General features: G+C 35.1%; 1 protein-coding gene across 1 annotated transcript in view; it reads right to left on the reverse strand.

Moving 5' to 3' along the window:
- LOC132049462 (serine/threonine-protein kinase CTR1-like) overlaps positions 1 to 13,196 on the reverse strand; it is a 24,413-nt gene extending 11,217 nt beyond the window's left edge. The window contains exons 1-5 of the mRNA XM_059440276.1: positions 12,559 to 13,196; positions 1,942 to 2,243; positions 1,711 to 1,855; positions 1,357 to 1,460; positions 5 to 213 (exon numbers count right to left, since the gene is read on the reverse strand). Coding sequence (XP_059296259.1) covers positions 5 to 213; positions 1,357 to 1,460; positions 1,711 to 1,855; positions 1,942 to 2,243; positions 12,559 to 13,002 — 1,204 coding nt within the window. The 5' untranslated portion in view covers positions 13,003 to 13,196. The remainder of the gene's footprint in view (positions 1 to 4; positions 214 to 1,356; positions 1,461 to 1,710; positions 1,856 to 1,941; positions 2,244 to 12,558) is intronic.
- Positions 13,197 to 15,110: the final 1,914 nt, after the last annotated feature.

Genomic DNA, 15,110 nt, shown 5'->3' on the forward strand with positions numbered 1-15,110 from the left:
TCACCAGCTGCAGAATCATCAAACAGTAGATTAAGTGATTGACTATCCAAGAAATACTGTTTGGCCAGTGACCTGAAATCAATTGTAGGTTCAACTTGTCTGTATCTCGGGAAGCGCAAGGGTGAAGAAATTGAGATGGAAGATGGACCATTGAGCAAGGAATCCGGTTCGCCTAGAGCTCCTGGCTTACCGATCAAATCAACCAGGTATTCCCTGTGTAGTCAAGAGTACATGTCAATACTAGCATTCCTTCCTAATATGAGGCTAACCAAATAGCACACAAATGTATAGCATAATTAGGACTATATATATATATATAAAAATATATATCTATCATGTAAGCTGAATCCAGCAGAATAGTTCAACAGAGGAAGATAACAGACATCTAATTACTAATCTAATTCCAACTTAAACTAGCACTGAAAAAAAAAAATCCCTGTCATTTACTACACCATCTGCTTTGGAAATCTGATTCTAGTTGCTTCTAGTCCTTTGGTTCTTCTTCTCTGCATTTGGGGCTGAGCTGAAGAAGAGAAGGATCTTCGTTGCATTGGAATTTGGATCATGAATTTAGAATCTGAGTGATTAAGACTATGAGAAATTAAGGTACGATTCCTATCTCGTCAACAATGTATCAGTTTTTTAAGGTTTCTTTTTTAAAATTTTATCTCTGCATATTAGTAATGAACTGCCGTTCCACTCAAATATCTTAATTCCAAAATCTCTAAGAATGGTGCAGCAGGTACTACGAGAAGCAAACTTCTGCTAGGTTTATTTAGTTCATAACTAGAAGTAGAGACTGAATCTTTCGAGATACGTTTTATCGCACCGGGAAGGTCACATATTACAAAAAGAAACTTTGCCATAGTCATTTTCTGAGTACATATATATGTTGAACTGCTTTATTTGACAAGTGTATCATATTTTGAGCTTCTTGTTCTTCACCAGCTTTACGTAATCGAAGAAAGCATAAACCAGTAGTGTTAAGAAAAATTGGAAGTTCAGCATAGGATAAATAAAATACCAGGTAAAAGAATTTTAACCAATGCAGTCAAAAAGGCAGAAAGCATTTATACAAGATTATCAGCAGAGATGCATAATAGCACTAGTAAACTAAATCTTGATCATTTCATACAAAATACATGAGGGGTAACAGTTTTCCAAACAAAAGTAAGTGGCAGCATCAATTACCGTCTGGTAAGGCTCCAACACCCAATCTCCAAAACTATACTTATCATCTAGCACAAAGGTGTACAAAAGGTGAATTGAGCCTTCTTTCCCATTTTCTATCCCAGTAAGAATTTTACACATGAACTAAAGATGATAACATACACCATATATGATCTGAACTTTTACCTGTCAAGTCCTAATTGAACTAGACATGAGGAAGCATCAGAGCTATTACAATATTTACATCCCCTGGCAATTCGACATGGTAAATCAATGATGTCAGCTAGCACCTGTAATGGTCACATTGAAGTTAATAATAAAACAGCAACCTTTTTGATGAGAGTAAAACAGCAACCTTGTACAGGACATCCAAGCAAAGACAATATGTATTGCAAAGAATATACACTCCAAGGGCATAAGAAATCAAAACTACATACACTATTAGTAAGCTTTCTATTTAGTGAGGAAATACACCATTAGCCTGATTTTATCCTTAGGATCCTTTAGAAATTAGATCTACTGACTTAAACAGGTACATACTTTAAAAAGCAAAGCTCGATGCTTGCAAAGCCCAACAAACAGGGTACCAATGGGAAGCACGATAGTTCCTAGACAATCCTTCAGGTCATCCCTGCAATCCTTCGACCGGGAAACCAAGTCATCTTCTCCAGCAGGAGCCGCACCCCTTTTAGAGAGAATAAAGCTAATTACATAAAGAAAAAGAAAAAAGCGTGTCTGTGGAGCTTCTAAGAAAAAGCTTTTAGTACTCACCCCATATGATCGCAAACCAGCTTGGCAAGCTGATCAACAGCTTCTTTTCTGGTTATGCGACTAGAGGTTATGCTACGAATTCTATTCTGTAGTTCCTTCAAGTGGGGATCATTACACTGATCAATTAAAATCACTTCAACAGATGGTGCTTTAGAGGGAGCAACTGCCTTCAATGATTCAATCGATGGAATACGGCCACTTTCTTGCAGAACTGAACAGACAGTCCAAACATATGGATCCATCCCATAAATGCAATATAATCCATCAGGGACTTTGTCAAAGTACGACAAGCATCCATTTATCTGGCATAGAACAAAGAGACATAGCAAACAAATGACTTTAGAAATGAAGACCTGGAAAATCTTTTCTTTTTTTTTTTTTTTGATAGGTAACTGAAAGAATTTTATTGAAGTAAAGAGGGGTCCAACTTTAAGAAAAAGCTGGATGGAAGTACATCTAAAAGATAAACTTTACAGTGAGTGTAAAGAACTAAGAAACTCAGCCAAGGCCTCCGGTTCTAAAACATTTGCCGAGGCTATGTTGCACCAAAAATTAAGCAAAAATATACATTTGTGTTTTAGATTAACTACATTGTCCTTTTTGTTATCAAAAACTCTAGCATTTCTCTCTTTCCATACGACCCACCAAACTACTGCTGGTATAGACTTCCAGATGTAACCCGACGCTTTATGCAAATCCTGTTTGTGCCATGAGAGGAGAAAATCAACCGTACTCCTAGGCATGCACCATTTGATACCAACATGACACATAATAAAATGCCAAATCTGACTGGTGAAGCTGCAATGCAGAAATAAGTGGTTCGCATCTTCCCAATCCCTTCCGCATAGAGAGCAACAATTACAAAGTATTTTGCCTTTCTTTTGCAAGTTGTCAAGAGTAAGGCATTTTCCATGAGCTACCAACCAAGCATTGTCTCAATTGAAAATGAGCAGATCCATAAGAGCATAAAATGAGAAAATCACAATAGAAAGCCAATGTCTAGTCGATTATGGCAACATTCAAAATATCATCAAGGTAATAAGAAGTAGCTCCTATTCTCACAAACCATGACACTAATAGAAGAATATGTGATCAACCTTCTTTTTATCGTATCATTTTCTAGGGACTTGCAGAAACAAGGAAGGGGATATATCAGTGCTGAGATCTCATTTTGAGTATAAAGAAAGGCTTAAAACTTTTGAGGTAGTGTAAACAGCTCAGACTCATTGTATTTGGCAACAAAGAAAGAAGAAATAGAAAAGCAGAAAGAAGTAAAGAGGTGATCTAGATTGGCACTTTTTGAAAGTTCGACTCCCTCCATCCCCCTACCCAAGAGGCAAGAGCCCATTAGAGTCCCTCCCCACTCTGCTCCTTTAGTGACCTGAACCCCCAAACCTTGGAGTTGGAGGTGGATTACAACTAGGCCATCCTTCCATTGTAAAAAGCCATCAATCCTCCATATTTATTTGACACTCGAGAGTCGACACATAGAAGAAAAACAAAGATGCTGTGAGTAGAATTATTAAGCTTTCTTGGAATTGGGGAAGGAAGTTACAGAAATGGACATTAGGCCTAACTCCACCCCAAAAGCTAGTTTATGCATATAGAATTATCTAAAATCATATAAAGAGACTACAATCTATACTCTAAACCATATGAAACTCTAAGACCCCCACAGCTTTGCCACACTCTCAACCAATATGGAACTAACATTTGGTCACATAGCCAAAGTTGGACATTTGGAGGGTGGATAATGTAAATACGGGTCCAACATTGGGTTACTCTATATAAGGGATGGGTCTGACAACGGAGAATTTAAGGAAGAGCAGAATTACATGTGTTAGTTGGTGTGTCATGTGTAAAAGTTTGTGCAAGACATGAATCACCTTCTTTCAGATCGTCAGATAGCTCTCGCTTATGGTGGAAAGTACTATGTTGGTTTGGTCTTCAATGGGTGATGCAGGCACCGTAAAGAGGCATTGTTTAGCTGGATCTTTAGAAGAAGAAAGAGAAGGCGAAAGGTATAGACTGTTGCTCCACTAGTACTTATGTGGTGTATGAAGAGAGAAATAGGAGAGCTTTTGATGGACCAGAGAAGGAATTTGTGCACTTGAGGAATAGCTTCTATCCCTTATTTCTTTTTGGTGTACCCACAAGATAGGTATAGAAGATTATGTGTCGTTCATAAAAAATCTTTTTTTTTTTCTTTTTTTTTTTTTTTAACAATTCTACTATTTGGTATACTGCTTTTTTTTTTTTTCCCAAGTATTTCTTGATAGAAAAAAGGGATGGGTCTGGTTTTAATACCATGAATATACCTTGAGCCTACCTCACCCCAAAAACTAGCTTATGATGTGAAAATTGTCCAAAACCATATAGATAGACTATAATATAAATCCAAAACATATAGATAGACTATAATATAAATCCAAAACCGACGTGGGACTCTAACAAAGGATCCAAGCAGTCACGATATATAATAATTGTGCGTGTGTATTTGCATTTTGAAAAGTAAGTGCCTTGCCTGCTTAATCGTCAACTTTATGGCATGAAGACATTTGTAGTCTACACCAAATCCAAAATTGAGTTATATTGTTGTCCAGCATAGGTTGTCTAAGGACTTCTAAAAGAGTTTAAAAATGTCCAGGATAACTCCACTTAATGTCAAAAGAATTTAGGTTGGATGATCAATTTTTTTCACATGGTATCAGAGCCAACATTTGGAACGCCCATCCTAACACCCATATGGCCATATTAAAGTTCATGTGCAAACAAAAATAGTATATGATATAGAGTCATTTGTTCTTCTACGTGCTTATAAAGGTCTCGACCATTTCACCTATTACCTTAAAGTTTTGTGGAACAGACTCTCACAATCCACCACTTAATCAGCTAAGACATTTGTAATTAGATGTGGATCCAGGATTGAACCTTATAAGCTCGAGTGCAAAATTCCATCAGAATTCAATTTATTTATTGAGTTCGAAGTCTATTACTCCCTCAGCTTCAAAATAAGTGTCCACTTAGCCTTTAGCACACCCCTTAAGAAAACAAGTCCTCCTAGAAAAAGATAGGTATTTTAACTAAACTACCCTTAATTAAATGGTATTGGGATTTGGTCACTTACCACTTAATAAGGGCAAATGTGGAAAAATAAAGCTAATTCCTTCTTGATTACGTAAGTAGACACTTATTTTGAACCAAAATAAAAAGGCTAAGTGAACACTCGTTATGAACCGGAGACGTACTATTCGTATTTATTTAATGAACTTTTCAAACATACACAGAGTTTGAGCTAAAGCTAATGGGTTAAGAGGAACTTGTAGCTTCTACACTACATCGACCCCTGCTTGTAATTTGGGGGGGGGGGGGGGGGGGGAATGGTAAAGTTAGAAATCATTGCTAACCAATTCCTCTTATTTCTCTCTTTTACCAATATAAATTGGTCAAAGTATTCCTAAAACATACTCCCTACATCTCAAATTATATGTCGCGTCTCTCTTTTACACGCCCCTTAAGAAAACATTGATTAGGATAAGTTATTTATGTCTTAAGATATAATATCCCTGCATTAAATATTTACTCTATTACGGTGTTTGTAGTCTTCAAGAACAATTACACACTACTACGGATAAGGAAAAAAAATAATTAATTTTGTCTTGCACTTCTAAAATGACAAAAACTCCCTCTGTCAATTTTTACTTGTCATGTATTGACTTGGTGATGTTCCGTTAAATTACGTGTACCCTTTCCCTAAGCTTTCTAGCCCTTTAAGTAAGTTATAATGTCATTTCTTATGTTTATTTTGTGTTTTTAGGAATTTGGAGTTGAAGTGTCAAGAATCGCAAAAATTTAGAAAATGACTGTTTTGCTGACCATTTTGCTGAGGGCAGACCATTCTGCTGACCACAGAACGCGTAGCAGAATCGGACAGAGAGTTTGGACCATTCTGCTGTCCGCAGAACGGGTCTGCTGGTAGCCAAATGGGAAAAGGACATTTTTGGCAGATTTTGTAAAATGTTTTCTTTGGGCTATAAACAAAACTTTAGACTTATTTCTCTTGCAATCCTGCATTGACTAGGGTCTTATCGGAAACAGCCTCTCTACCCCATAAAGGTAGAGGTAAGGTCTGCGTACATCCTATCCTCCCAGACCCCACTTGTGAGATTACAGTGGGTATGTTGTTGTTGTTGTTGTTGTTAGCTCATACACTAACTCACAAGAACTCATTCTCCAAGATATTTTGAGGGCTTAGAAGAGGGATAACAAGCTTTGTAGGCTAGGTTTCATCTCCCATCACCTTAGAAGTGAAGATTTGAAGCCATTAATGAGCAATTCTTAAAGCTTCATCTCTTTATTTCTTTGCTTTGTATTGTAATATTTAGTGTGAAAGACTTGTTGAGCAGTAATTTATATTTGACTCATGTTGCTTATGTGATGTTTTATTTACCATTATTTATGAAGAAATCATGTTGTTGCTTTAATTAATCTTGTTCTAGAATGTTTCCAAAGGGATTAGCTAACCCTAGAACTTGCCCATTTACTTTGATTTAAACTCGAGAGAGGCAAATCAAGGTTGGGTTAGATGAATTATCACGATTTGAGGCTTTAACCCTCATCTAATGGGTTTAATCTAGACACAAAAAATCCTAGTGTAGCCTAGAACTGGAATGTGATTAATGCTTCTTAGCTTGATTCGAGAGAACTGGCTAATATAAACCCGCTAAATAGTCGAGAGACATTAGTGGGTAATTGAGATTCCAAGGCTCGGAATACTTGATTTCAAAATAATTAATAGTGGTGTAGCGTTGCATTGGATCGTTATTGAGTTTAAATAAAATAGCTATGTTCCAAAGCCCCGAATTTTCATAGCTAATTCTCCCCATTAGTTAAGTATTATCTTTATTAATTTTGAAACAAAAATCAAATTAAAATCATTTGGCTATGCTTAATTGGTGAGAATTCCATAACTAGCTTGATTGCCCTAGATATTGTTCCCTATGGATTCGAGCCGACTCTTAGTGGGGTAAATTATATTGCGACGACCGCATACACTTTCTCATTGACGAGTGGATTTGAACGTCATCACTTGGCACACCCCTTAAGAAGTCATAAATAGCATGACAATTTTACTATATCAACTTTGATTATTACTAAGTTGATTGAAATCAATAAAATATACTTTAAAAGTTGTGCAACCACTAACAATTCCTTGAAGCTTCCAACCCAATAATTAATAATAAGGGTAAGATAGGTATAAATGGTAAATTATCTCTTGATTTTCCAAACTTGACAAGTAAAAGTGAATATCTATTTTTAGTATATTGGACAAGTAAAAATGGACGGAAGGAGTACAAAGAAACATTAATTAGGAGGTTTTTCTTTTACTATTTTGCCCTTATTTACGTCTTAAGATATAATCTCTCTTCATCGAATAATTACTCTATTTATGTGTCATCTCCATCAATTGAGATGTTGGTAATCCTCAAGAACAATTACTACTAAGGACAAAATGGGAAAAAAATAATTAATTTTGCCTTGAACTTCTAAAATGACAAATAATTTGAGACAACTATTCAAGAAATCATGACAGATAATTTGAGACAAAGGCAGTACAAAGCTCAAGCACTAATTTTATTTTATTTTTTGAAACCGGTAAAGTGGTCAAGCACTAATTATCTTTTTCCATTTTATCCTTAGTAGTAATTGTTCTTGAAGACTACTAAACACCTCACTAAAGTAAATATTTTTACTATATCAGAAGAGCGGCTTCAAATCAGGATCGACATGGCAGTTTTTGGTCTTTAAATTCTAAGTTGAGGGTATTTTGGTCATTCATATTCTTCTTATTCAACGTGGCATCTACACTTACATCCGCCGCATAAGGGTTCTGGATCTTTTGCTTTTCCAAGTTCTACGCCTTTAGTTCTTTTCCTTCTTCTCAGATTGATCTTACCAATGCTTAGGTTAGTCACTCTTTCATTTTTCTAGCCATATCTTTCGAAATATTCTTATCTCTTTCTTGGTTTAGCAGTAAACAGGCATAATTTGAGAATCACGGTATGGGCTAGCAAAGCAAAATAACCGAGAAAGAGAGGCACACCAATAATCTACCATAACCCCCACCTGAAAGAGGGAATCAAAAACAGGTATAATAATCCCTTCATATCTTAAAATTTGAGTTTGTTTTAAAGTCATTTTGCTCGATTATTGCTCTGTTTCAGCTTTGCTTCTGAGTTTCTCCGTCTTTCTGATTTTTTTTTAATTTCTAGATTTCTCCATTTGCTGTTAGGTTTTGGCATTTGTTATACCTATGAGTTGTGCTGAGTTTTTTCTTTTTTGTTCCTTTGTTAGTGATGGGATTTTGATAGATATGTGTAGATTTTTTCTTGGTAGATTATTCTAAATACGGAAAAGGCTCAAATATGCCATCCAACTATCGAAAATGGCTCATTTATGCCACTCGTCAATAGTTTGGCTCATTTATGCCATCGAACTGTAGGAAATGGCTCATTTATGCCATCGAACTATAGGAAATGGCTCATTTATGCCACTCATCAATACTTTGACTCATTTATGCCATCGCCTGTTACCAAAATAATTCATCCATGCCATTTTTCATTAGCGCCGATTTTATAATACCAGATATGACACGTGGCCTCCAATTAGAGGTCTACGTCTTTTAATTAAACCGTACCCAATTTTAAATACCAAATTAATAAAAAATCCGACCCATACACCTTACCCACCCACAACCATAATCTAGTTGGAGGCCACGTGTCATATACGGTATTGTAAAACCAGCTTTAATGAAATATGACATGGACGAGTCATTTTGATAACAGACGATGGCATAAATGAGTCAAATTATTGATGAGTCGCATAAATGAGTCATTTCCTATAGTTCGGTGGCATAAACGAGCCATTTCCTATAGTTCGATGGCATAAATGAGCCAAACTATTAACGAGTGGCATAAGTGAGCCATTTCTAATAGTTGGATGGCATATTTGAGCCTTTTCCGTTCTAAATATAAATATTGTCTGCTTATTTGAGTTATTTTTCATTGTGATATCATTACCTAAGTTGCTCGGACTCGGGTGTGGGTGTCCGATATGGGTGCATATCTAGAGGTCGGATCCTTAATAATCTAAATTTTAAGATTCGGGGATACGGATCCAGTCACGGATATGGGTGCGCGGGGATTCGGCTAAAAATACCAAATATCTAGAAATAGAGTTAGAAAAATATGTTTAAATTATGAGGCATTATGTGAAAAACTTACAAGGTATTCCACGGGTAAAATATTGATTAGGAGGAGAATCCCAGAAGGAGATCAAAGGAAAAGGACTGACATAGAAATTTCTATATACAAGGTATTTCATTTTCTTTAATTTCACTTTTGTTTCGATTACAGAAATCATTGTATTCTCTGTCAATTTTGGTCAAAGTATCCATAATCGGTTGACCAGATCCAATACGGATCCCACACGTCGTGCTGACACGGGTGAAAAGTCCGAGCAACTTAGGTCATTACTATATATGCAGATTAAATAATGTTAAACGTAGTTGAGTGAAAATTCAATTTTTAGTGTTAAGCCTTATTCAGAAAAATATTCAGGGAATAAAGATGTTGCAAGGATATCAAATAAGGATGTAAAAAGGATCACACCTCTGCAAGAATACATGCCGAAGATTATACAACAACAACATACCCAGTGTAATCCCACATGCCGAAGATAATATGCCTATGAAAAGGTTCGGTGCTGCGAATTATACAAAGTGTTTCAGAAAACTAGATTCTTGATAGTGTGGAATTACAGATACACGATTTCAGAAAATTCTTTTTCTTTTTTTTTTTTTTTTTTCCACTTCAATTTTGTGTGCTTTCCTTTAATATCAATGTAATGTTTAATATTCTGCCAAACGAATCAAGGGAACTCAAATTAGTATTTGTATAAAATGATGGCATGTATGATTTATGAGCATATATGATCTGGTATTCATACTCATATTCTTTTCCTGTTGGACATATAATGTTTGTAGTCTTAGTTTAATGCCCAGCAATATATAGTAGAAAAATCCAGCCTACTAAGAGTGTAATTATTCGCAAGCGGAGGCGGATTCAAGATTTGGAGGTTCCGGGTACCACACTGCTTTAAAAATAGACGTGTTAGTTTACACAGTTCAAATACAGTAAAAATTTGATCGGTTTGATCAACTCTGGGCTTCAGTTTGAATTATTCGTCTTTTCAATTTAGATAGATAAATAGAGAAATAATCTTTATAACAAAGAGACATACAGAAGATTTATTTTACAATACATAACTTAAGCTTACTAGCTACTTTTAATACACACTGAAGATTTTTTTTCCTAAATGAGCGTTATGGCATGGAACCAGGATTCAACAAACCCATTTCTTTTGTATTTTAATAACCATTTAAATAAAAACAAAGCAACTTATAAAATTAAAGATAAGAGCAACAACGAGGGAGAAGCTGAGGCAGCTGAGGAAGGTCAATTACTAAAATTTGACAAAGGGCGAAAAGAAGATATGTAGAAGGAAGGAAACTATTTTTTTATTTTTTTTTTAAAACATTTGTAGGAGGAAGGAAGGAAACTATTTACTACTATATCTTATGCTTAAAATAAGAAGGAAGAAAAAGAAAATCAACAAAAGTTACTAAAAGAGGCCAACAAAGATTGGTGTAACCGGTGAGGTTAACGCATACTAAAAATGTTTTAAAAAGTGAAGCTAATAGGATTCGAACTTGAGTCTCCAGTGTGGGGAAACTGACATTTAGCCACTGGCACCTTGCACTTACTTGTTACTCCGGGTGGAAGGAAGCTTATTTATCTAAATCTTGATACATATAAACATGCACATACAGAGTTTAAACCGAGGCGTCCGAGGGCCGTGGCATCCCCACACTAACACATAGATCCGTCCCTGTTTGCAAGGCAACTGCCAAACATTCCTGAGCAATAGAGCTCTTTTTAATAGTACCAGTTTCAAGAAAAAAAAGAAAAAAAAACATTCCTGAGTAATAGAGCATTATCTTGTGATGGACATGTATGGACCTTGAGATATTCTTTTAATATTCAAACTTTAGTTATGCAACCATGGGAAAGAGCTTATATTTCCCAAGATGATATGTGAAAGCTCATTTTTAATAAAGATAAATGCAGACGTGTATCAGTATTCTGCTATTTAGCACAAAATTGCACCACTCCAAACAAAGTCCTTAAGAAATATTATCAATTCTTTGCTATGATTTTGATAGTGCTGCACCACAATGTCAAGCTTGGAGAAGCAAACTAAATTGCCATGCTAGCAAGTTAAGAGAATTTAGTGACACTTTCACTGAGGAGATAAAAATGGTGCACAAGTCTTTTCTAATCTTTTGTCTACGACCTATCTTTAGAGGATGTTTCGGAAGTACGTGTCTGTATCTTTTTTAATCTGCTCACATGTGTGTGTTTAGTTCTTGTTTATCATCTTGGGTTATTTAGTTTATTTCAGCGTGGCTTATGTAGAGGCCAAATGAAGAAAAAGAAGGTTGTAAAGAGTCAAGTTTCAATTCAAGCATCCAGGGATGTTCAGATCCCTAAAGTGATCTTACTGAATTGTATATTTATATGTTCTGTGTAGAAAAAAGATGTTGGCTTAATCATAGCGTCCTTTAGTACTTTTGGAATTATCAATATTCTTTTCACTTGCAAGAATGTGTTTTAAAATTATTTTTGATGACATATGTGTTTTAAAATTATATACACGTACAATTTTATTCCAGCACATAAGTAATCATAACTTTTAACCCCCTGCTGAATTCGCTCTTCTAATATAGTAAAATTTTGGGCCCGTGTATCTTAAGACCTAAATGAGGGTAAAATAGTAAAGCAATAAACGTCGTCTTATCCACAATCGATGTGATATTGATTCAACTGATGCAAAAGAATCATCTGAATCTTGGGATGCCGCCAATGCATCAGTCACAGGATCCAAGAAGTTGGGATTATCAGCACACGTTGCTTCATTAGAAAGCCGCCAACGCTAATTGCAACTGATAACTCTCCTCATTGAATATTTACTTTATTTATGTCTTAAGATATCATCTCTCCTCATTGAATATTTACTCTATTTATGTCTTAAGATATCATCTCGGTGTTTGTAATATTCAAAAACAATTACTACTAAGGGTAAAATGAGGAAAAAATAATTAATTTTGCTTTTAACTTCTAAAATTACAAATAATTTAAGACAATTAATTATAGAAATCACGACAAATAATTTCAGATAACTATTTTTACAAATCAACGACGACAACATACCCGGTGTAATCCCACAAGTTGGGGTCTAGGGAGGATAGGACGCACCCACACACGCAGACCTTACCTCTAACTATTTCTAGAAATCACGACAAATAATTTAAGATAACCAATCTAGAAATTCCCTTTTTCTTTGAGCCAAGGGTTATCAAAACATCCTCTCTACTTTCCAAGCTAGCAGTAAGGTCTGCATACACTCTACCCGCATCATACCCCAATTTTAGAAATCACGACAGATAATTTGAGACGGAGGGAGTACAAAAGTCATCAAGCAATAAAAATATCTTACCCACAACCGATGCGACATTGATTCAACTGAAGCAGACGAATCATCTAAATCTCGTGTTGCCGCCAATGCATCAGTAACAGAATCCAAAAAATTCGGATTATCAACACACGTTGCTTCATTAGAAAGCCGTATCGCCAACGCTAATTGCAACTGATAACTCTCTTCCGTTTGCTGTGCCCAACTCCTCGCCGCCGCCGATGAACCGCCGCCGCCGCCAAAGCAGCCGTCATTAGCCACGTAGGTCTCACCGGAAATAGAGCTATTACCGAAACTACCCTCACTTGATTGCCTGTTCGACCCGATCGAACCGGGTAGTAAGGGAAATGACCCGACCCGGTTGTGTGATTGTAACATCATGTGGTGGTGGTGATCGTTTAAGTCAAAATTATCATCAGGGATTTGATTTAATAAAGTGTAATTTGATCTTCTACTAGACATTTCCATAATCAATTGTTCAATTTATAAAATCCCTAGCAAGTAGCAACTACTGTCATTACACTGTAGCGGTGCAGTTTTTCTCTAGATTTTCTCACACTGAGAAAGAGTAAAGGAGAAAATGGTGGATGTATTTTGTAATATTCTGGGAACTTTTTATGTGTGTAAACAACTCCTATTACTCGTTTGATTGGGTAACAAGTTATCTCGGATAAGTTATTTCTCTATAATGCTCATTTGGTATGGTGGATGCTCATTTGGTATGGTGGATAAAAAAAAATAGTTTTGGGATAAAATTTAGTTTTACCTTATCCCATGCTTTGATTGGAATAAAAGCGATAACTAATCCTTTTAGATTAATTACCCCGAGATTATGGTGTTTTTTATCCTATCTTTGAGGGTGAAATAACTAATTTCGGGATAACTTATCTCGAAATTAGTTATCCCGGGATAAGTTATTTCCAACCAAACGAGCCCTAATATTGAGATTAGTTATTTCATGATTTTATCCCAACCAAACGTGGAATAAGATGGTACTAAATTTTTATTCTAGAACTATTTTTACTTATTTATCATATCAAACGAACCCTTAAAGTGTTATTTTATCCCACATATAGGGTGGAATAACAATCTCATGGATAACTTGTTCCCCCGACCAAACGAGTAATAGTAGTTGTTTACACACATAAAAAGTTCCCAGAATACAGCGAGTGGGGCTGTTTGGTCATGAGGCGGAAAGATGCAGAGTTTTTGGCTTTTATTCTCTAGTCTATTTTTCGCTTGGCTTTTATTCTCTAGTCTATTTTTCGCTCGTTCATGTTTGATTTGGCACATTTGAACAATAAATAAAATGATACTTATTGCTTACTTCTTCCATTCAATTTTACTTATTTATGTTTGATTTGGCACATTCAAACAATAAATAAAATGATAATTTATTATCCCTTACTCCTTTAGTTCATTTTTACTTGTTCGTGTTTAATTTGTCACATCCGAATAACAAATAAAATGACAATTTTATTATCCCTTACTCCTTTCATTCATTTTTTGTTCATATTTAATTTGGTACATCCAAACAATAAACAAAAAGACAATTTTATTATCCTCGCTCCTCCTTCTCAAATTATTTGTCGCTTTGTTATTTTACACGCTCGTTAAGAAATATTAATTAGGAGGAATATTTGACTAACTTTACCCTTATTTAAGTCCAAATTATAATCTTTCTTTTGTTTACTCTATTTAGGTGTCTTCTCCATTAATGACAAAATTCGTAGTGGTAAAATGGAGAAAATAATTAATTGTTAATTTAAATCGGTAAAATGGAGAAATAATTGATTATGGACTCCAAGATGCAGACTATTAATAATTTGGAGTAATTTTATCTCTCCAATTCAAAAGAACTATCTATTAATTTTTTTACAACCTTTAAGAAAATACTAACTCTTATAAGAAAAACACTGACTCATAGAAAAAAATATTTTAACTAAATTACTCTTAATTAATAAGACACTTATCTATTTATTGCCTTGAGTAAATACGGACGAATCTGAAAGATAAAGTTAATTCCTTTTTATTATATAAGCGAACACTTATTTCGAACAAAAATTAAAAAATTAAGTGGACATTTATTGGGAACCGGAGAAAATATAAATCATCTAAATAATTGAAACCAATCAAATATATTTAAAAGTTTCTTAGAAGTTTTTAACTCAACGTAATCAATAATAGCAACTGTCGTTACACTGTAGTTGTGCTCTCTCTCTCTCTCTCAATTTTCTCACACTAAGAAAGAAGAAAGGAGAAAATGGCTGTATTTTGTAATATTCTGCGAATTTAATGGTGTCTAGTAGTAGTACTATTAAAGAAGACTTGCTGGGTTGACTAATTGTAGCAGGTGCCGTTGTTCGGTCATGCGGCGGAAAGATACAGAGAATTTGTGCATGAAAACGAGAAAGGTAGGCTTCTGACGTATACTCTTGTTTTCTCCTTTTCTGTATACTCTTGTTTTCTCCTTTTCTCGTGAACTGAACTTAACCCATTTGGCTTTTAGACTTCTATTTTCTACTTTGAATCAAGACAAATTCATGCTCTACGACATAGATTAATTATTGTAATTT

Source organism: Lycium ferocissimum, chromosome 3 (assembly GCF_029784015.1).
Source record: "Lycium ferocissimum isolate CSIRO_LF1 chromosome 3, AGI_CSIRO_Lferr_CH_V1, whole genome shotgun sequence".
Lineage (NCBI taxonomy): Eukaryota > Viridiplantae > Streptophyta > Magnoliopsida > Solanales > Solanaceae > Lycium > Lycium ferocissimum.